Below are 22,485 nucleotides of genomic sequence, written 5' to 3' on the forward strand. Positions count from 1 at the left end.
GGAGAGGCTAGATACATGTCTGAGCACCGTCCCAGAATCTGGGGGGTGAGGTGGGGAGGAGGTGAGCAAATCTGGACCGTGAAAGAAGAGCATTCCTGCCCTCCTTGAGGTTGAGGCTGTTTTCGCCCCCCCATCCCCCACCCCCCGGCTCGGGGAGAGCGCTGCCGAGCACCCCGAGCCGACTGCCACCTTCCCGGGGAGCAGGCACCGCACGTAATCGTTGGGCCAACAACCAGTACCAGTCGGCTGCGGCCGCTGCGCGTAGGGCGCACGCCCGGGAAATCTTCGGACCCTCCGGGGAGCTAGTGCCCCAAAGATCCCCAAGCCTTGCAAAGCTCCCCCCCACCCCTCACCTCCGACCCTGAATGTTTTCCCTCCCACCCCGGGAGACAGCGCAGGAGAGGCTATGGGGCTCCCCACGTGCCTGGTTGGAGATGGAAGGGGCTATGCCCCCCTCTCCAAAAGGTCTCGACCTCTATCCCCTTCCAAGTACAGCATGAGGGCGGGGAGGGGGGGTCCTCCTTGTCGGCCATTCAAGGGGCCCGAAGGTGACAGGGACTTGGGGCCGGGCTGGCGGGCTCCAGGGAAGGGGAGGGAGGGCGGCAGCCGCCAGGCAGGCTCCGGCTGCGTCCTCAAGTCAAGGCCCCTGGGGCAAGCAAAGGCCTGGAGAACCTTCCCGTCCTCCCTAAATCCCCCCCCCCGCCCCCAACACACACACACACACACAAACCTCCGAGGCGAGGCTGGGGTGGGGAGGGCAGGAGACCAAAGACTGTCATGGCCTCACTATTTTTTATTGAATGTTTCAAAGATAAATCGAACTTCAAAAGGCAACTCCCCAAACAGCCTGGAGGCTGGTTGGAGGGAAGAACTGGAGGAGGGTGTCAGCCTCCTGGGTGACTTTTCCCTCGGAGGGGGTCAACTATGCGCCCTGGAATTACCTTTCCCTTGCGGGGAAAACTGCCCTCCTCCCTCCCGTGACGCAAAGTTTGCGCAGAGCTGGCCGCGCTTCGCACGCACAATTCGGGCTGAGGCCTCTGAGGGGTGTCTTGGGTCAGCCTGGTCCAATCTGAGACACCGGGGACTACAGGGGGGCGTTCGATTTCGTCCCCTTCTCCTGCAGCTTGGAGGGCTGCTGCCTTGCCAAGCCGGGGCTGGCCACGAGGAGATTCTGCTAGTTTTTGTTTGTTTGTTCGTTTTTGTTTTGTTGTTTTTTGCACACTGGGGCAGGGAGAAATTGACTTCAATTTCCCATATCGACGTGCAAAGGGAGAGCGAGCCTAAAACGAAAACGTTCGGATTCGTGCGGGAAACACTGACTTAGGGAGCGAGCATTCTTTTTCCATTAAAACTTAAGTATCTGAAATTGCTATTCTATCCAATTCTAATCAGCCCCCCTTCCGTCTCTCGTTTTGCTTCCTAATTTAAAGGAAAAGTAATTTCAGATTGAAACCGCTCCCTTCGCCGCCGCCGCCACCGCCGAGTAAGGGACTTTTGTTTTTAGTTTTGTAACTTGAGTGACATCTCATTTTGGTTCAGTGGGGGCGGTCTTAATTATTTAAAGGCAAAGAGAAGGGGCTAAAGGAAGCCAGGAGAGAAAGAGGCCCACTCTCCACTGTCAGTAAAGTTCCCTAAAGAAAGCACTTAACACGAGGCCCAAAGACATTTCAATAAAAATTTATTGAAATTTCAATGATATTTTAAAGAGAGGGGGCAAAAATACAGAAAACCAAAGAACTCATCAACAATTATAGCACAAAATATACCTTCATGAATTTTTGTCTTTAAACCAGCTCTCAGCACCTGACTTTTGAACTGTGAATATATCTCTATAGGCACCAATTCAAAACACCATCAACACTGAAGACAGTAAGTAGTCAATTCCACTTTGTTTTGAAGAAATCAGACTAGCAAATACAAATACAAAAGAAAAATCATGAAGTCAAACCGTAGCCTCCACACTCCCCACCCCACCCGCAAGCAATCTCAGAACCTCTTAGGGATTTCAGGTGGGGCTGCTTCCCAGCCCCACCGCCCCAAGTTTTGGTAAAATAGGCAATAGCACTTTTCCCCACTTTTGGACATTAAAAAAAATTTTTTTTTCTTTGCAGACGACTCTTTTGAAAAGTGTGTCGGTGTCGGTGCAGAAAGTGTGTTTTCTACTTTTAAAAGCGATCCTGTGACCTTGAAATAAAACTGACTATAGGAAAACAAAACCACAAAACCTGACAGCTGCAATCCTATTTACAGAGAGCTATGTACAATGTCAATAAATTAAAGTTTAATTTTTCGAGCATTCATATTCCACCTATTTACAAGAGTTATCAAATAATTACATAAATACTTTGTCTAATAGTCTCGTTTCTTCTTTATTATTTTTTAAAACCTTGTTATTGCATATACAGGAAAGAGAAAGAACTGTCAGAGGGACGACATGAATCCTGCTACAGAGCTTAGATAAAATAAATTCATTTTTGGTGTTTTCCCCACCCCCTTCCCTTTAAATCATCCCCCTTGGGGTTGTCGAGAATCGAGGAAAAGGGTAAGGGGTAATGTCCTTTTCTCTCTAAAAGCAAGCATTCAAAAATAAAACCCACAAATACATTACTGTGGAACATGCAAAAAGAGACCTATAGCTCTTAAAACATCACAAGAATATTAAAAAGACACAGATTTCCTTAATAGAGACTAAACAAGGATGGCAGGGACTTCCCTCCCCAAACAATGCTACCCAGTAATTTATTTAGAACTGATACGCAGGTCACTAGAAAGTTTTTAATCTTCACAAACAGAATCATATTAATGTATCCATTTGTCCCCGGTACTTTTTTTTTCAATTTTATTTGTTTCCACTTGACACGGTGAAGGAAAAAAAAATATATATATAAATCTGCACTGGGGGAGCTTTTCAACCCCTCCCCTCCTGGGGCCTGGCTACCTCGATCTTCCCACAGCTTCCAGACCAGCCTCGAAGGAGGTGCTCCGGCCGCCAAGGCATTGACTCCCACCCCCAAGAGCTCAGTGCAACCGACGTTTCTGAGCCAGATCCCGGATGTATAAACCACGCCAAGAAGAAAGGGCTTGTTTCTAGCGCATTCTCTCCAGGGAGTCCGGCACCCCTTCCCAGACAGGGCTTCACAAAGAAGGGCTGACCTCACTGCACGCCCGTGGTTTATTTGACATCCAACAAAGTGCACTGCAGACTGGACTGGACTGGACTGGAATGAAGAGACTTTTCTGGGGAGGGGTTTACGGGGATGCGCTGCAGGACCTGTCGGGCTTGGCTTCCAAGCCGCTGACCAGCCGCTGTATGTTCTGCAGTTCGCTGGTGGCCGCCTCCTTCTCCGGGCAGAGTTTGGGCGACAAGGACACGGAGCTGGAGGAGAGCGTGGAGGAGCGGCTGTTGAGTTCCGAGCCTGAGTCCACGGCCACCGAGGCCGGGCTGGCGGCCAGGGCGGCGGCCTTGCCATCGAGGGGCCCCGGGGCTGCGGCCATGGACGGCAGGGCGGTGGTGAGCAGGCTGCTGCTGTCCGGCACCGGCACGGGGATGGAGTAGGGGCTGTAGCGCAGCCGCGGGCGCATGGTGTTCAGGTTCAGGAACGGGTGGCGGTGCACGGAACTGGAGGCCGCTGCCGAGGAGGCGGCCGCCGCCGCGGCCATGTACGTGTAGGGATAAGGGAACAGGCTTCCGAAAGGCGACATGGCCAGGCCCTGGGCGAGGAAGAGAAGGCAGGGGCAGAAGAGTCAGGGCCCAGGCTCTGCGCAGTGGGGAGGAGCCAACCTCATCCCCCACCCCTCCCCCACCCGTCCCCAACTTGGGTGAGTCCTTCACCTCTCTCCCTGGGGGGTAGAGAGCAGGACACTCAAACTTCTGTGTCTAGGTCCAAATCTAAGCTGTGTCAACCTAGGCCAAAGTATTCCCTCCCTGTGCCTCAGCTTTCTTATATGGCAAAACCAGGGAAAAGCTTAATAATTCGCATACTTCTGGGGGACTTTGTGGGTATGAAATGAGCTGCTGCCTGCAATATACTTCACACAGGGTGCCTGGCCAATAGGACGGTTGGAAATTCTCCCATCAGAGTCAGTTGTTCCACCTGTTAAATGGGGCTACAGACAGTCTACCCCACAAAAGTAGCTGGGTGAAAACCAGAGGGCATAAAATATTGGACATGAATTTTTTTTCATTCTTGTCGCTCCACCCCTCCGTCCTCCTACTCCAGTCTAGAAGTTTAAAAAAAAAAAAATCTGGGGAAGATCCTTAAGCAAAAGGAAAACAGGGGTGGGCAGGATGGAGGGGGAAAGAGTAAAGGGTGTTTGCTATGAACCAAGAAATCACATAGCCCCAGATACGCTGGTGTTACAGGTGGAGAGACTGAGTTAAGGTAGGCCCCGGGTGCAGGAATTCACTCAGCTAGCAAGAGGCAGAAGCAGAAGAAAAATCCGGGGACCCTGGCCCGGGTTAGTTCCTCTGACCCACTGCCTTGGGTACTGTTAGTACCTGTCTGCCCAGGCAGGCCCTCGCCCGCCTATCACTTGCCCACCAATGACAGGAGGGTCTCCAGAAAGGGCTAGCATAGGAGATGGGAGGGATGGAGGAAGGGCAGAAGCCAGCCCTTTTCTCAGTCCCCTCCTCTTTCCAGAGGGGGAGGCCAGTCCTGCCTCTTGGCTCAGGGAAGGGAGATGAATGCACTCAGACAAAACAAAAGGCAAGGGCATGCAGAAAACCCCATAGAACCTTTTCACCGGGGTTCAGAGCACTTTCAGCAGCCTGAGACTTCTCCCCAGCTGCTGGAGCCCCAACACAGCTGTCTGAGCCATACACAGGCCGCTAAGCCTGCCACAGCCCCAGCCTGTCCTTCTCTGACATTTCCCACGTGTGCACAAGCCATTAACCCTTTGGGGAACAGGCTGGCCTGCGAGGGGTGGGGGAGCAGGAAAATAGCTTCATATTGGAGGTTCAAGAATCAACTCTTCCCCAGGGAGTCACTTCCCTTACCAGGTCATGGTCTCTCCCTCCTCTAAGTCTTGGGGGAGGGTTGGCTGTGAAACATTTAAGAGACATTTCAACTCTGAAGCTAAAATCACAGCCTCTGGAAAAGGCCCTGGAACCTGACTAACTGCCTGGGGTAGAGTCTCAGGTCCATCACCTACCAGCTGTGTGTCCTTGGATAAGTTACTCAACATCTCTGATCTCTGTCCTTTCGTCTAGAAGGTGGAGGTGATCATAGGATCACTGAAGTCAGAATAGATCGAGTACTTAGAAGGTACCCAGCACAAAGTAAGCGCTGTGTAGAGTTATTATCTGTTATTACCATCTAGTTACTCTGCTAGAAATAGCCCTTAACTTAGAAAAAAAATTTTTTTAAGTTTTGGTGGAGTGTGAGGTTATGATGAATCAGTAAGTCTTGCACCTAGTAATAATAATGATGATGATAATAATAATTATTATTATTGAAAGCTTCTAGACAGGGGGACTGGGTGAGTGTCTGGGATCTAAGGACAGGCAAACGAGAGTCAACGAGGGGCCGGAGAGGCGCTTGATAAATACCTGAGAGGCCAGGACGTGCTGCTGGAGGTGGAAGGGCAGGGTGGCCGCGGACGCCCCCGACAGTCCCTGCGCCGCGGCGGCCGAGGCCATGGCCGTAGAATCCAGGCCCGAGACGCCAGTGGAGGCCCCGGACACGGTGGCCAGCAGGGGCCCCATGCCGGCGGCCATGCTGGAGAAGGCACCCCCCATGGCGAACTGGCCGGGGTGCAGGAAGAGCGGGTGCCCGTTGAAGAACTGCTGGCCGGCCAGGCCGGGGGCGAAGCCGAGGCCGGGCAGGGGGCCCTGGCCCAGGTGCGCGGCGGCCGCGTCCGTCTGCACGGTGAGCGGCGCGAAGGCCTCCTTGCCCGGCAGCGCGCGCGCCTCCTCGACCTTGGAAGGGGCCGCGCCCTCGCGGCCCGGGCTCCGGCGCTCCTCGGCTCCCAGGCCGCGGGTGCTGGACGAGATGGTGGCCGGGCTGTGGCGCGAGTCGGGCGACGCCTTGTCCAGCCGCCCGCTGTCCCGGGGCCGGCCGCCGGGCTCGGCTACGAAGAGGTGCGCCTTGACCGCCGGGCTGCCCTTGTCCCGGCACGGATCCTCCGACGTGGTGGTGGAGATTTTGGCCGCGTCGCAGGCCTCCGGGCCGTGCTCCTCTTTGCTCTCGGCCTCGGCATCGCTCTCACCCTCGCTGGGACACAGATCTGCCATAGGAGGGAAACAAAAGCCAAGCAGAAGGGCGTTAGCTCTGAAACCCGGGCCAGCAGAATTCCAGTTCCCCACTTTGAATCCCAGCTTAGCCACTTCCCAGCTGTGTAACCCCAGGAAGCCCCTTAACCTCTCTGCGCCTCAGTTTTCTCATCTGCAAAGTGGGAGTGATGATACCGCAAATTTTAGTGGAAGGATGCAACAAGCTAGTAACGAATTTCCAGTATGTAGATAGAGCGGCACCCCTCCGTCCCTAGATCCTTCCCCAAATGGGTAGTGAATTTTACTATTTTACACAAGTGAGGACTGAGCTCCTACTAGGTCAGACAAAGCCTTTACTGGCCTTTTTCCCCATTCGATTGCAAATTCAGTTTTTAAAAGTTAAAACTGACTTACACTAAAACTCACTGCGGGAACACCTTCCAGTTACCCTCTCTTTGTTCCCTGAGTGATTGAGAGCAGCCCCTTCCACAAATTTGTGGATTTCTCTCAGAAGGATTTGTTTGGAGAGAACCCTGACATTTGAATTGGTAGTGGCAGAATTGAACACTCCTCCCCCAACACGCGTGCACACACACACACACACACACTCCACTGAGCCTTCTCTGTTTCCCCTGTCTCTGCAGACAGAGATGGGTGATAAGCGGCCCACTCACTGCCTGAAGACAATCACGGATTCTCTTTTGCTCTCACCACACCCTCTGTGGGTGTCCTACCAGAAAAAAAAAAAAAAAGAAAAAGGGATCCCGTTTTGTGTTTAAAGCTTGAATGGATTGAAGACATAAAGAACTCTCATTTTATTTCACTTAAAAAACAGGTCTCTTCCTATTGAGAGCATGTGTGTCTTTCCAAATAAACAGTTCTTGCTCTTTAAACACAGGAAACCAACTGGGGATTTGAACAGCTCCTCCTCTCCCACCCCTGCCCTCCCCAACCCAGATTCTGAGTGCTTCATCTTCTCTCACAGGTCCATGGTGGCCCTACAGCTGGATTTCTCTTGGTCACCTTCCCTGTTCCAGGTGGCAGAAAATCCCCTGACTCCTCCCACCCCCAGCCTAACACATTTTAACCTAGAGTTTGAAGATAGAGTGAAAAAAAGTCAGCTGCTGCTTGGTTGGAGGGGTGGGGTGGGGGAGTGTGGGAAAAAGAAAGAGAGAGAGAGGGATGCTCCAGGCGCCCACCCAGAGGGAATACAGGAGCTGGGACCACTCCTTCCTCCCTGCCAACTCAGTGTCTGGGCGAAAGGGGTCTGAGCTCTCAGAGGAACTCAGGGAAGGGGGACACACCTGATCACCCTTTGTGAGATATGGCTCCTGTTTACAAACTTCTAGAAGGATCTGAAGCTTTGGAGGGGTCAGGTTCCCTGGTGGGCGCCCCCAGCCCCCAACTCTTCAGGCTTCCAAGAGCTGGAGAAATCTGAGAAATCAGAGGTGGCCAGACTTACCTTTGAGGTTGGATGTCCCTACAGTGGAGACGGCCGGAGAGGAGGACTGAGCGAAGCAGCTGAAGGAAGCCTGCTCACTGGAGGACTCGTCGGAGGTGCCGTTCTCCTTTTTGTGTCTGTCGTCGAACACCCTCATGGACTGCAGGGTGAGCTGCTTTCTGTGGCAGAAGCCCACACACACCCAGCGTTACACATCAGAACAGGATTTTCCCCTCGGGCGGCCTCACCCTCTCCAAAGAGGCGCACACACGCCCAGGGGGACGGGAGGGGGAAAGAAGGCTTTGGGTGTATTTATTCAAGAACAGAGGGATTCATTAGGGAAGGGGTATTGGCTGGGGCAGTGAAATCTTGTTTAAAAGTAAAGAGCAACTTTGGGCCTCACTGGTTCCAGTTCTCACACCTCCCCAGGAGTTACCGATTGCTCCTTTGGGAGCTGCAGGTCCAGGTGATGGCAAGATAATGTCTTCATGAGGGGCAGGACCGTACCTGGTGACCCTGAGCCACTAGATATCAGGTTGGGCCATCTCATGATCATGCATTTGTACCTGGATTTCCCTACCCTCAGAGTTCAACGGGAAGGCAGGAGGGGTTTGAGTCTTTGTTCTTGTGAATTAGACATGAATTATGATGTCATCTTATGAAATAAACCATGATATGAAAAAAAAAAAGTAAAGAGCAAGACGGGAGATTGGAGCCAGCCAGAGACAGCTGAGCAGCCTGCCTCACAGACTGAGGGGAACAGAGGACTCAAAGCAGTGAACACAAAGGGCGGACCAACTCCGCACGGGTTGCTAAGATTGGGAAGAAGTGGTTATTTCATGGTGCACTTTACTGTAATCGGTTCACCAACACATTAATTGGACTTAAAAAAATCTATTTTGATGTGAGAAATTATTTCTTAATGCCCAGTCCCTCCCCCAGGGGATAGGTTAAAAATTGGGGCTGATTTTCTGGATTTTCGAAATTCTTTGAACGCGGGTGGGGGAGGGGAGAGCTTCTTTTATATACCAGCCAGCTGTCTGCTTAATACAGAATGATACATGTCCCCACAGAAGGAGGGGGCCATAGATGTCTCCAGGGGCTTCAGTTCTGTCTGAGGGTATTTGCCAGACAAGACTGCAAAAATTCCAAGGCATTTTGTGAATGGCTCAGTCCTTTCCTGGGACCTGCCCAGGATGAACTTAAACTAATTAGAAATTAATAGGCATCTGCATATAATCTGTATTCCTGATACTTTTCTTGCAGAGACATCTTTCTATGGGGTGGCCTAGGTAACTTCCTTTAAGGTAACATGGAAGAGGCAGAGAAAGTGGTGTACCGACATCGGTAAGCTCTTGGTCGAGGGGCATCAGACTGTTTTCCACCCTTCCCCCGCCCTTCCCCCACCCTTCTCAAGGTAAGTGTCTGCATTCCACTTCTAACAGTTGAGTGTCGGGACCTAGACAAGCGATCTTCTAAATTATCTGAGAAACAACCGTCTCAGCTCACCTTTTTTCTCTCCTGCCATTTCCAGTGTCCCGGAAACCTTTTGCAAAAGGGTTGTTGTCTATTTTTAACTGAGTTATCTAGAGAAGGAGACACAAGCAAGAAAGAGACACTGGCTTCATTTTCTAGAACGTTCTGGGAGTGTTTCCCCCAACTCATTAATCTACTAGAAATCTGACTTCCAACCACCAGAGGAGAAGTCATTTGGATAGGCCAGGTTGAAGAGAAAGAGAGAGGGGAACACAGAAGAAGTTTGGAGGGGGCCAGGAGGAAAACCAAAGCAAACTGTGTCATGGCTGGCATCTCCCATTGGAGGCCAAACCAGGGATTCCAGGCTGAAATGATCCTGCCTGGGCAGCCAACAGCCTGGGCTTAGAAATGGAAAGGCTGTCAAGGGGCAACCTGTAGATCTAAAAATTATGCTTTCCTTTAGATTTTTTATACAGTGCAATGATCATAAAATATGTTATGGTAGATTTCCTGCCCCCAAACACACGCACAAACATACACACAGCACATCCTCCAACCTTTTCTGTAAATCTAATAAAATGATTTATGGGGTTTCACTACCCTTGTGCTGGAGTGGACTTGATTTTTTTGCTGGGTGTCGGGGGAGCGTGTTTCAGGAATTACGATATTGACAATTATAGATTTAGAAGGACCGAATGACCACTGGAAACATTTGTTTTCACTTATATGCCCTGCCACCGCCATTAGGTGGAGAAGGCCCATGGCCGCTTTGATCAAAAATGCTATCTTTTATTATTCCGTTAACAACTTAGATTCACAGCATTCTGGGTCTAGAGGGTGCGTGCGTTTTTACACGCTGAGGAAAAATAGTACGGAATCTTTCAAATCCCTTCCCTGCGGTGGGGTCGGGGATGGGGATGATGTATACAGAGTTCGCTAGAGGTGGGAAAAGGGCCCCTTGGACGGATTCTTGTTCTTGGAATAAATCCTGCTTGCACTTCTTGCAGGGAGAGGAGGTCCTGATGTCCTAGTCTCCAGACCAAGGAAGCAGACCTGGAACACCCCCATCAGCAGGCCACAGAGGACCCACCCATAGTGAGAGTGAATTCAAAATGTAGGGCGTCGTCGTCTAGTGAGCTGGCCTGGCACTGAGGTCCAGGGTTCAGAAGTTGAAAGGCAGAGGTCCTCAGGTGCCCCCCACCCCCCTACGCCCCGCCCCCCTTAACTGCCTGCTAACAGCCAAGCTGGCGCCTGGTGAACCCGCAGCAAGACTCACTTTTCTCTGTGTCTCTCTGTGCACACGCCCATGGCCTTCGGGCCACCATAGCCTTACCTACCAGGTGCTGCCTGCTGTTCCATTTGGGGGTGCTCGTAATCCCCGGCCTCAGGCCCAGGGAGAAAAAACCCTTCAAATGAAGTGGTGACTTTGGTCATCTCATCTCAAAAGCCTCAGACAACTCAATTAGCATGACCCTGTGATCAGAGTAGGTTTTTCCAAACACACACACACACACACACACCCCATAAAAAACACAGCAGCGTAAAAGGTAATAAAAACCAGACCAGCTACTCGGGATTTCTGGCTAGGGGAGAAAATCTGGTCTCTGCTGGGACTCTCCTCCCAAGATCCCGAATGGCTTTTGCCTTCAATTTTAGCTGGTTTCTTTCGAACCTGATTTCTCGACCCTTCTTCCCGAAGGGGAAGAGGATGAACCTTGAAACCAACAGGAGAAAGCCCTGGGTCGGGTGGGGCGGGCAACGGTAAGGACGGGTGGTTACAGGAGCTTCTCACTGGCAAAGTTAGTGTGGAATTTTTTTCCACTCAGCATTGGATTCCTAGCTGGTCAAGTTTTTTTTTTTTTTTTTTCCTTCTGCCTCTGCAGTGTGCCAGTGCCCCTTCCCTGCAAAACTCCAGTGAAGGTCAAATCACAAAAGAAAAATCAGAGTCCCATCCCAATGCTCTTGTAACTTTCTTATCCTCTCCCCAGAGCAGCTTACAGGGGGGAGGGGAAGTGGGTGTTAATATCACGATTAAAAAGAAAAGCGACTTCGGTTACCTTATCATTCTGGTATGCGGTCACAGCGATGAATTCGGTTTCCGGGAACAAGTACGTCCGAAAAGTACTATAAGGAAGTTTTAAGATGTCATTGGCCCTCACAATGTGGAAGCGAGGCTGGTATTTATGCATGGAGTTCAGTATAGTCTGCAGGGGCCGGAAGAGGAGAGACACACATCACAAGAGGATTTAGTGGGAAGAACAGGACCCTAGGACCCCTGTCAGGCCGACGTCTACCCCACCGAAGGGCACCACGCTTGTACCGAGCCCACCTCCTTGGAGTACCTCTGTGGGAACGTTCAGCTCCCCACGTAATCTTCTGGAGAATCCAAATTGCTCCTCAATTTCCAAAGGGTCCTCCCCCACCCTCACCATCTAAGGTTGATTCGTACCTTGAACCCTAGCCTACCTGAGTACCAAAACTATAATTCCCCTGCCACGTTGCTTGATCACTTGGGAAGGCCAAAGTCTTAAAAGATAGAGAAAAACATGCATTTTAATTTACAAAATGATTCAGTCTTTTAAGTGCCCACTAATTGATGAGCCCAATCCACTTAAAGCCCTGAAAGGCTGAACTCTAGAGAGGAATATTTATGTCTTAATCAAATCAAGGGCTTCAAATGCAATTCCTGCCCCCTGAAGATATTTCCGCGCCATTCACGTCTTCCTGGGCCTAATCTTTCTGCTTATTCCTCACTTATCACTCTGTTTATTTTATTGAAATGTTGGGGAGGCGTAGGGGCAGGGGGCAAAAGGTCCTTTGCTTGACTTTTACATGCAATCTAAGTCTCCTGAAAGTTTCTAGGAACTCCCTCCCTGAATCCATACATATACTCCCAACACACGTGCAATTTTTGTACTGGGAAATCTAAGTCTCATTTCCAGTAAACCTGACTCTCACCTAAGCCCAGTTCTTTTTTAGTCCAAGGGAAGAACATCTTTCAAAATCTGTATTCACACCCTCTCACCAACAGAGTCAAGACTTCGAACCTTAAAACTCCCCTAAGCAACAATATGGCTGGTTTCAAAACAGAAGTTTGATATCGTAAAACAAATCCCTTACGAACGTCTACCTTTGACACTGATTTTACGTCTTCACGATTGCTTTTTAACTTCCCTGTCAGGTCAAACAGTTACCGAGACCTGGACTTGCCACAGAACGTGATCCTCACTGCTTTCAGAATGCCAGGCCTTCCATTATCTGAAGAGAAACACCCTGGGATTCTCTCTCCATCTCTGTTTGCGGATCGAGCAAGTTTGCTATGCTTGGCAACTGAGAGCGAGGGAGAAACTCTTTGATTTTACATGGAAGGTGGAAGCACTGCCTTTGCTAGAGAGAAGAAAGAGAAAATTTTGTCCAAGGGAAGCCGTGAAACTTACAAATCCGTGTTTGTCCGAAATGTTGTTGGTGAGTTTCAGTTTGTGGAAAGTGACAACTTTGGACATCCACTGTTCCCCGGTGGCAGGGCTGTCGGGGTGAATGTACATTCTCTTTGGCATTTCAGGGTCAGCCTTTCCCGCCACCATCCACCGAGAATTGTGAAATTTATACCGACAGTCATCTGCAGCGATAATGTCCATCAACAAAATATATTTGGCTTTTTTATCCAGCCCTGAACACCTTACTTTAAATGGAGGAAACATTCGCCTACGAGGGGAGAGAAGAGAGAGGAAAAAAAGAAAAAAATATCACTCAGTTTCCCGGGTTTGAGCTTCTACCTAAAATATTTAAATCAAATTTAAAACTTTCGATTACATTTGATGAGCTTGTGCCATTCAGAGTAGGGCGACTGGATGCAAAGTTGTTTCCTTCCACAACAGAAGGATTAAATATGCTCAGATGGCTCTATTTTAAATGTCCCAAGATTCAAAACGAATGAACTGTGGCACTGGATTTCTCCACATCATCTAATAATTTCTTTGTAATTTTTGTGGTCTCTTGTATGACTTTATAGATTGCCCTCCTGAGGGGGAAATTCCTGCCTCTGCCTTTTTTTCTGGCTGTCTATTTGTAAACAGTTTGGGTAGGATTTTAGCCAAGTTCAGTCAGTCGAGGTAGAATTCTCCACCACCCATTGATGAGAAAATGTTAAACGTATCCAGAAAAGAAATGTCAAGTTGCACCCCTCCCTGCTGTGGAACAGCAGTCCCGCTGCTGGCGAAGTGAAACTACTTTGGTGAGTTCTCAAAACGAATTCTGTAGATTGGGGTGGACGCCCAGGCCTGATCACCAGCCTGACTATCGCGCCGCTAACCACATTCTCCCCACTGCTCGGGGCCAGTCCAAAACGGCAAGACTCCACCACCAAATTGCTTTTTACTTTCCAGAGGCGTTGGCATTCTGTACTTTTGACTTAAAAGGGAGCAGAGAGCGGGTCGCTGTGAAACTGCCTGTGTGTCTTCTGGGAGGATTTCATGGCAAACTTTGGCCTCGTTTAGCTTGGAAAGACACAGAAAACTAAAGACCTGAAGAGAGGGATTTTCTTTTTATTCCTTCAACTTTATGCCTTGGTAGACTTCGATGCCATTTAAAAAAAATCAGTGATTTTAAGTGACAGGCACGTTTTGGTCAGACAAGGACCTCTAAACGTTATGTAAAATGTGGTTGATAATATTCACACATGAAACAGCAGTGTGGGGCTTCCTACTGGCTCCTTGGGTCTGCAAACATAATCTTAATTAGTCAAAATTGCCTATTGAACTCTCCCTCGATTACAGACACACGAAGCAGTATGGACAAACCCCAAATGCCCTTCGGTTTCTCTCTGACGCTGGCAGGGGCAGGCTCAGGCCCCCTGCAGACCCAGAGGCTAGGCTGGAGGGCAGAAAAGGCAGGGCAGCTCCTTCCAGGCCTCCTGCTACCACACAAACAAAAAGGGCTGTAAGTGTTTCTCTCCGACAGCAAAATGAACCAGACAAAAATACAACATCTACAAAGACACAAGGATGTTCCAGAAAGGTTTGAAACACTGAACTGCCTGCAGTGGGGTGCTTTTCTTTCTTCCTGCAGAGATGTCTGGGCAGCACTGAAAAAATTCTACCTATCCTGTACGGAACCCGGGATGCAGACCCAGGTAGGAAAAACGGCCGGCTGCAGACGCCCAGGTAAGCTGAAATCTCCTACCACAGGGGCAGGGCCCGGGGAGGTCTCTGTACACAGTCCTGGTACACAGTTCCGGGGGAACTGTGTTTGCCTCTAAGCCGGAATAACTGGCAAACCGACCGTTCTGGGAGGCGAGAGAGAAAAGGAGGAAAGAAACCTTCAGTAGTTGGGGGGAGGGGGCCCGCCGCTTGCTTACCTTCCCGACTTGGTAATGACCATCTCCGTGCCCCGCTTGTGGAACTGATCCCAAAGTTCTTTGGCCTCGAGGTGCACCTTGGGGTCATCCTCCACTTCTTCTTCCGGCTCCATGGTCTTCAGAGGCCTCAGATGTGTCTGCGGCCCCAGGGACGAGAAAGGGATGCCGGTCTCGGCCGCCCCCACCAATTGATCCATGATCGGCTTGGCCAGGGCGCCGGGCAGCGAGAGCGCCGCCGCGCCGTTGGGCGGCAGAGTCAGCGCGGGGAAGAAGGGCGGCTGGTGACCCAGCACCGCGCTCATGGCGAAGTCCGGCGCCCGGTGAGGTAGGAACGGATGGTAGGCCATGCTTGTCCCAGGGATGACCGGATCTCTCATGGAGAGGCTCATCCACTCCAGGCGGGGCGCTGGGCTCCAGCCGGGGACGAGTCCGCAGCTGCTGTTCTGTTTTGGTTTTGTTTTTTAACAGCAGCGCATAGTTTGGAGGGGGGGAAAAAAACCGAAAGAACAAAAAAGGGGGGGATCACAACTAAAGCACCTCAAAGTGAGGGGAGGGGGAAGTGTCTTTTCGGGAGGGGAATGCCGCTTTTAAAGAGGGCAAGGCGAGAAATCAGGAGACATAGTCGCTCGGATGACTGTCCTTGTGTCTTGCGTTTTCAAAAAGCCGCTCCTGGAAGTCGGTTTACGAGGCGAGAGGAACGAGCAGGGTCTGGACTCGTGCCGGAGCCCTGCTGCTTGGCTCGAAATAGACACGCCAGCCCTCGGTCCCGGCAGTCCCCCTCCAGCCCCCAGTTCTTTGTTGTAAATGCGAACGGTTCTCCTAGGAGACTTTTTACCTTTTCTTCTCCTTCTTCTTCCCCCGCCCCCCTATCTCTCTGCCTCTCCCTCTGGCTCGCAGGAGGCGTCTGCAGTTGCGCTAGACCGGCTTGAACTGCGAGCGAGAGAGCGGAAAAAGTCTCCCTCCTTTAAAAAAAAAAACAACAACAACTCTGATTGAAGCCCTCTTCTACCAGCGCTATCAAAACTTGAACTGCAAACGGGCTTCCGTTCGCCCTCCTCCTCCTTCCTCCGCTCCGAGCCTGGTGTCTGGGTTTCAATCCGAATCTTGGTGTGCTCTTCTCCCGCGCCTCTCTTCCTTGTCCTAAAACGTGAGCGAATTCGCTTCCTAAATCTGCGTCCAGACGCGCAGGGCAGGGAGGATTTAGGGGGGAGGAGGGGAATGAAAAGAAGGGAGAGAGAGAGAGAGGGAGAGAGAGAGAGAGAGAGGAGAGAGAGACGGAGTGGGAGAGGGAGCGCGAGGAGAGGGAGGGAGCGAGAGAAAGCCAGAGAGAGCTCCTCGCCACCCTCCTCCGCCTCTAGAATTCCCCGGGCGTCTGCTCGGCGGTCTAGAAGGTCGGGCTCTGCTGTGGGCTGCGGAGAGCCGGAGGCCTCTTGATTGGCTCTTTGACGCTTTCGGACCAATTGTGTTGCTGCATAGGCGTGGTTTTCACAGGTCGAGTGCTGGGGGATAGAGCCGAGTTATAAAAAGAAGGTGTCGGAAACTGTAACGTCGCAGCGCCGCATCGGTACTACTGCCTGTCCTGTGAATATGTCAACATGATCAGAGGGAGGGCGGGGAGCCACTGGGGAGCGCGCGCACCGAGTCGCCTCTAGGTGGCTTATCGAGAGATCGCTGCAGCCTCAGAGCTCGCTCGCTCTGGCTCAGCCCACGTCTGAAATGCCTCAGTCATCCAGCCCGGGATAGAGGGAGGAGGCCGGGCAAGGAGCACGGGGGAGGGAGGCGGGAGCGAGCGAGCCGGGCCAGGAAGGCGGAGAGCGCGCCCGGCGCCGGGCAGGGGCGCTCGCCTCTCGCGCGCTCGGCTCGCCTCTGGCCGCCGCGGCCGTTTCTCTCTCCTGCTCACCCTCTTAGCCCGGCCCCGGGCGAGCCGAGCGGACGGCCCAGGCTCCCGCGAGCTGTCCTCCGGCCGCCGGGCGCAACAAAAGCCGACCGCCAGGCGCAACAAAAGCCGACCGCCGCGGAGAGGCGAGCGCCGCCGAGTCTCCAGGCTTGCACACCCTCCAGCCCCACGTGGAGCCAAGCTCCTCCCGGCCGCCACTAAAGGGCTCCCGAGCTCGGGTGTCTCTCGGTGCCGGTCTCCCTGGCAGCAGGGCTCAAGGGCTCCCGAGCACACGGATGCGGGCAGATCTCAGCCCGCGCTGGTGGGGGCTCGCGCTCCACCGTGCCCCACCCGAAACTATGCGCGGAGACCCAAACACTCCTAGCACATCTGTACGCGAATACGCGCCGGCCCACTGGGACCCAGCCACCCGCGAAAACAACGTACACGCAAACACTTAGCCTGCGCGGCTGCCCGGGTCTGCGCTCAACTGACTCCGGGAGGCGGACTCGGGCTTTTCTGAAATACATTTACCAGCCCTTTTAGATCTCGTCTTCCATTTGGAATCGGGCTCCCGGTTTTCCACCTGAATGTGTGTGTGAGTGCAGAGGGGAGAGGGGAGTTCTGAACAAAGTGAGCGCAGCGAGGGACTAGGTTCTGGGCCTGTCCCCATCCAGCCGCCTCCCTCCCTTCGGCGGCCGGCTCGGTGAGGAGCTGGTAGGGGGAGGTGCGCCAGCCCTGTATCTTCTCCAGGCATCGCACTTATCTCTCGGTGCCTCAGTTCTTTCTCCACCCGGGGACTTATCTCGCCAGAAGTCGGGGGGTGAATTTGTAAAACAAATCGTGAAACGCCCCCATCCCAGAGGCGAGGTGACCGGCTCCAATTCAGGTAGGGTGGGGGGCCTCAGCAAGGGTGAAGGGGAGGGAGGTAACCGGATCTTAGCTATCAGACCTGTCGCCGAATTGGTAACTGTTACCGCAGGTCCCTGTCCGGGTCAGAGGATTCCCCAGATCCACATTTCCCATTTCTGGGGGCCAATGAGTTGGGCCGTCCCTGCTTGGATGGAGGGAAATCTTGGGGACAATATTCTTTTACCCTTCGTTAGTTGGGAGCTTCCTCCAGTGGAACGAAGGAACGGTTGATTGCGCGGCCTAGGGGGTTAAGAAACCCCAGGCTTGGGATATGTGTGTGTGTGTGTCGACAGCCAGTACCGTCCTCTCTTACATTTTGCCTCGTGTACCCCCTAAGCCCCCAGCTCCCAGACTCCGAAGCGAGAGCAAGTGGGGGGTGAAAATGCAGTTCCGTTGTGGGCCAACCGCGCCGAGATAGGGGCGGAACTTTTGAGGCGACAAGATTTTCCAGCCTCGCATTTTTGACGCACATGGTTAAGAGCGCTTGGCGCCAGCGCTAAGAATTCCCTGAAGTCACCAGAGAGAATAGAGTGGTTCTGCGAACTCCGTCTGGCTCGCCACCTCGCCCCTTTCTTTCCCTTTCGGTCTTTCTCTGGCGTCCTCTCGGCCTCTCTCTGCAGTGGTGGAGCAAGAGGCGGCGGGGGCCAGGGTGTCGGCTCACAACGCCCCCCTCCCGCGTCCCTGGCGGCCCGATCCCGAAGGGTGCGAGAAGCCAGGCCTTCCCCCTTCTTACACCGACCACGGAGGTCACCACTGGGTTTCAAGAATCTCTGGAGGCTGAAACCCGCCCCTCCCCCACACTGCTGGCCGCCGGAGCCCGGGGCCTCACCGCTGCGCTTTCAGGAGCGGCCCCAAACCCCCGGTCTGGTTTTGCCTGCACTCGCCGGCCAATCTCTGCCCCGACGCTCCGACTAGAAGGAAAGTAATTCTGCAGCCACGAGATGACTGACCCACCCCCTAGCTCGGTGCCCCAAGCGTCCAGATACCCAGGAGAGAGACATTTTACTCGGTCCTCCGCATTCTGGCCTCCCTTAGGTTTGGACGTGGGAGGGGAGCTTGCTGATTCCACTTGTAAATTCTCGACTTGCCTTTGGCCTCAACGGCGGAGGTGGACCTAGCCTTGATTTCAGCCCCTCATACAGCCCCCTCCCTCACGTGCCTATTTTTGCCCGTAGCTCTAACTTAACCCTGAGGTCACCCCAGTTGCCACTCCTGACCCCCACTCCCACTCCAGCGCGCAAGGGAGGAGGGGGGAGAGGAAAGTTTGCGGGGTTCTGAATCGAAAATGTCGACATCTTGCTAATGGTCTGCAAACTTCCGCCAATTATGACTGACCTCCCAGACTCGGCCCCAGGAGGCTCGTATTTTGCAGGGAGGCCGCAGTAACTTGGGATCAAAAGCGGGAAGGTGCGAACTCCTCTTTGTCTCTGCGGGGCCGCCGCGCCCCCCTCCCGGTGGGTGATAAACCCACTCTGGCGCCGGCCGTGCGCTGGGTGATTAATTTGCGAACAAACAAAAGCGGCCTGGTGGCCACCGCATTCGGGTTAAACATTGGCTAGCGCGTTCCGAAGACTTGTGCCAGGCCTGGCGGCCGGGAGAACTCGCAGGCCAGCGCGCCCTGGGCCCGGGCTTTTAGGCTCTAGCCGCGGGCTCTACACGGTCTTTTTTTTTTTTTCTCCACGCAGACCCCCTCGATCTTCTCTGTCTTTCTCCCCGCCTCACGTTCAAAAAAAGGCAGACGGGAAACACTGAAGGAGCCTGCCCCTGGGCAGAGCCTGAGAAACGGTGCTTTAAAAGAGCGGGAGAAGGGGGCCAAATTTTGAATCCGAGAGGACGCGCGGAACTTCTGGTGTCCCCCCAGCATTCCTCCGTCTTTTGCAAAGAGTATTCACATAATTGTAGGCCTGAATTTTTTTTAATTAAAAAAAAAACCCAACACACACCTCTCCAAATCTGTGACGTCTGCAGAGTTTAAAGTGAAGTAGTATGAGTGCGGATTTTAAAGTGGAAGGGCAGGAGGAGCCTCAGAATAAATGGCGTATGTGCACGCGCGCGCGCGCGCAACCATGTCACCTATCCTCAGACCAGGCCAAGGATGCGGCAGAGAATGCTTAGTCTTGCCGAAGAATTCCCCGGGAAGCCTCTGCTGATCCCACTTTTCCCTATGACACAGCCTGCCTCAAACTATAAGGGGGCAAATCGACCCTTTTGTGACCGAATGGTGTTTATCTGAAGTTTACAAAAGGAGGGGGGGGGCGGTGGAAGGGGAAAGGATGGTGGGTAGGCGGGGTCGTTTACTTTGGCAAGTTTGCTGTAAATATTCTCTTCAGCATGTGTGAGGTCTGGCGAAGGACTATTACACGCTTATTCCCTCTTAAACTTTCACCCACCGTTTGCCGCGGAGCTTTTCTTCGGTCCGAGGTGTCCCTAAACGGGGAACTCTGTTGACATAAGGACATCCAGGGGTTTCTCCGGAGGTCTCAGGCTTAATTAAGAAGTTTACTACGGGAGTCGGTCAAGACGTAAACTTTTTCTGGGGAGGGGCTTTCTGGGTAGAGATGGTTCCTTGTTTTTGCCCAGTGCCCCTCGCTCATGGGATACCAGGCTTTTTTTTTTTTTTTTTTTTTTTTAATATTGACAAGCGTTGAAACTGACTAGGTGCCCGCTACAGGACTCCCATCCTCCTTTGCGCTCAATTCCCCTAAGCCGGGACCTGATTTTCTTATCGCGGACCTCAGGGAGGCAGCTCCCTTGGGAGTGCCTAGGTTACTGCTCTTGTTTCCTCTCGCAAATCGCCGCTAGCCCCCTCCTCCCCACATTAGCACTCCTGTGCTACCCCAAACCCTGACTCTCCCACACGCAGCTCTGAAGCCAAAGGAGGACTTCACAGACCTGGGAGGCTTGACCTTCCTCCTGGAGTTTCGCATCTTCCCTCGGCGCGCCCTGCCCGCCCCCCGCCCCCAACTTGCTTTAAGAGCCTAGTTCTTCTCAGGTCTGGAGGCTTCAGAATCAATCTCTTTGGTCAGTTTCCCCATCTTTCTTCCCTCCGGGGGTAGGCACAATCCTCTTGGTTACATCAGACAGGGCACCCATTTCTGTTTCCCTTCCTTTTTTTTTCTTTTGGCTCTCCTGTCTCTCTGTCTTTCAAGATTCTGTGACTGCAGATCTGTGGTCTTTCCTGTGTTTTCTTTTACTTTCTCTTCCCTGCCTGGCATCTATCCTGTTCTTGGCTTCTATATGTCTCCTCAGTCGCTACCTCCCAGCCTTTACTTCTCTTATTCTTTCTGTTTTTGATTTACTATTTTCTATTCTTTCTTCTTCTCCCTTTCTATTTTCTCTGGCTTTCTTGGTCCTCTCTGAATTCTCTCCTACCTTTCTGGATTTCTGGGTTGCCTCTGTATTTCCTCCCTCTCTCCCTCCCTCCTCTTCTCCAGGAACCATGACAGGCTGGCGATACCTCTTCCCGGGATTCAAGTAAACACCTTCCCCTCACACCCCTGGCTGGGAAGATAATGTGTCCTAAGAGATAGAAGAGCACTGGGCCCATTTGTGTAGGTTGGAAGTATCACTTTCTGCTTTTGGTATCCCCAAAGTCACCCTTTTCCCCAGAGCTGGCTCTCACCCCTGTTCCAATGCTCTGATCTCCCATCCTCTCTCTCTCTTTCTCTCTCTCCCTCCTTTCCAAGGCAGGAGCCCAGGGTGAAGGGCAGCATGTTGGGTTCTAAACCCCAGCTTCTAGCCTCTGTCTCGCCCCAGCAGCACAGGGCTTTCCTGTAAGGCACATTTCCCTGTCCTCTGACAGCCCTCTAAATTATTGATTAGGGCGATTCAGTACAAGAGTCTGAAGTGTGTGTGTGTGTGTGTGTGTGTGTGTGTGTGTGTGTGTGAGAGAGAGAGAGAGAGAGAGAGAGAGAAGATTGTCAAAGTTGTCTAGCTTGGGTAAGCAGTATTTTTAGTACAGAGGCTCACTTTGGCGCCAGTTGGTTTATGCTGTTTCTAGAGCATCATTCGTTATACACTTAATCCATGCTTATCATACCTCCCTTTAATGTAAATATGTTTTTGGCAGAGGCAAAATGAAAAGATTTCACCCTCTGCATTATTCTTATTAGCACCCACCTTTCATCAAAGCCGATCACTCTGCAAAATTGCAAATTTGTAAACGGCTAGTGATTTAGAGAAGTTGGAAGGGAAGCAGGGAGGCAAGGATGCAGGAAGTGTGTGTGTGTCTGGGGAGCACGCCTCTTATACATCTGTGAAGGTTTTTTACCCCTCTCTCTCTCTCTGTCAGGAAAAGGAACTAATTGTGTGTTCCTAATTTCAAACCAATCTACATCTTCAATGCTCTCTTTGTGTGTTTTACCCAATTACTTTAAAGAAAAAAAACCCAAGATAATGCAATGGACATTTCTTAGTCCAGCAGAAATGAATTCACTAGGAAGAGGCCGGGAATTTTTCCTCTCATCTTATCTGACCCAGAATCTGCAAGACACAGAGGCAGAGCTGACTTTGGCCTCAGGCACCAGGCACCGTTCACCACCCAAAATCTTTCTTCCTTCAATGTCCTGTTCCAGATTTTCAGTCGAGACAGGTAAGGGTATAAATGGCCCTTCAGCGATGTGTCCCAAGAATGTGGCCTGGGGGTGTGGTGGAGATCTCTGGGACAGAATACTTTAAAAAGGGTGAAGGGAAATATATTCTCCAGTCCCCAACTGCAGATTGAGGGTGTCAACTGTACAGGAGCCCTTAATTCTGTGACTTCCTGCTTTTGCTTCTATCCATTATTTCTGGTGTTGTTGTTAGGTGCCAGGGGCACCAGGGCAGTGGGGTCTTGCCCTGTGAGAGCCGACGGGGCGGAGGGAACAGGGTGATCTGTAAGTGAGAGGCCATGGCAAATCAGATGACCGCTACTGTCAGGGAGGTTGACAGGGCAAAGAAAGATCAGCTCCTCCAAATCTGCTGAACTAACTGTCCCCCGGTAGCCACAGACACGTTTTCTCAATTTGAGCACAATATCCATTACTGTTTCCCCTACTGGGTTTCAATTAAAAAGGGTGAGAGCAGAGAGGGAAGACAGGAGATAAATGAAAGGGACCAGTGAGCACCGAAGTTGTGTGTGTGTGTGTGTGTGTGTGTGTGTGTTTCCTCTCTTCTTTTCATTTCTTTCTTGTAGCCTCACCACTGCTCCTTGCCAGCCAGACAATCTTCCTGTG

General features: G+C 52.0%; 1 protein-coding gene and 1 long non-coding RNA gene across 10 annotated transcripts in view; one reads left to right on the forward strand and one right to left on the reverse strand.

Moving 5' to 3' along the window:
- Positions 1-1,661: 1,661 nt before the first annotated feature.
- Positions 1,662-15,383, reverse strand: TBX3 (T-box transcription factor 3). 2 transcript variants are annotated; one of them, XM_067700699.1, is made up of 8 exons: positions 14,485-15,383; positions 12,566-12,833; positions 11,595-11,654; positions 11,186-11,332; positions 9,162-9,238; positions 7,674-7,831; positions 5,549-6,225; positions 1,662-3,711 (listed from the first exon to the last, which is right to left on the reverse strand). In XM_067700699.1, the coding sequence occupies exons 1-8, from the start codon at positions 14,871-14,873 to the stop codon at positions 3,250-3,252; spliced, it is 2,238 nt and encodes a 745-aa protein (XP_067556800.1). In that variant the 5' UTR covers positions 14,874-15,383; the 3' UTR covers positions 1,662-3,249. The 2 variants fall into 2 exon arrangements, with proteins under 2 accessions (XP_067556800.1, XP_067556801.1); XM_067700700.1 differs by lacking the exon at positions 11,595-11,654.
- LOC137203831 (uncharacterized) overlaps positions 13,197-22,485 on the forward strand; it is a 28,842-nt gene continuing 19,553 nt past the window's right edge. For 2 of the 8 annotated variants that reach the window (XR_010933314.1, XR_010933316.1), the window contains exons 1-2: positions 13,197-13,366; positions 14,198-14,290. This is a non-coding gene — a long non-coding RNA (uncharacterized lncRNA). Of the gene's footprint in view, positions 13,367-13,756; positions 14,067-14,195; positions 14,291-14,669; positions 14,810-15,381; positions 15,632-22,485 lie in introns of those variants that run through there. The other 6 variants (XR_010933313.1, XR_010933312.1, XR_010933318.1 and 3 more) reach the window with 5 other exon arrangements.

Source organism: Pseudorca crassidens, chromosome 12 (assembly GCF_039906515.1).
Source record: "Pseudorca crassidens isolate mPseCra1 chromosome 12, mPseCra1.hap1, whole genome shotgun sequence".
Classification (NCBI taxonomy): domain Eukaryota; kingdom Metazoa; phylum Chordata; class Mammalia; order Artiodactyla; family Delphinidae; genus Pseudorca; species Pseudorca crassidens.

What these genes read in the sequence shown, in the direction of transcription:
- TBX3 (XM_067700699.1), bottom strand. Translation starts at nt 14,873, where the DNA reads ATGAGCCTCTCCATGAGAGATCCGGTCATCCCTGGGACAAGCATGGCC. An exon ending in GTCATTACCAAGTCGGGAAG is followed by an intron (nt 12,834 to 14,484) that starts GTAAGCAAGCGG and finishes CTCCCCTCGTAG; the next exon opens with GCGAATGTTTCCTCCATTTA. An exon ending in CCGCATACCAGAATGATAAG is followed by an intron (nt 9,239 to 11,185) that starts GTAACCGAAGTC and finishes CTCCTTCTCTAG; the next exon opens with ATAACTCAGTTAAAAATAGA.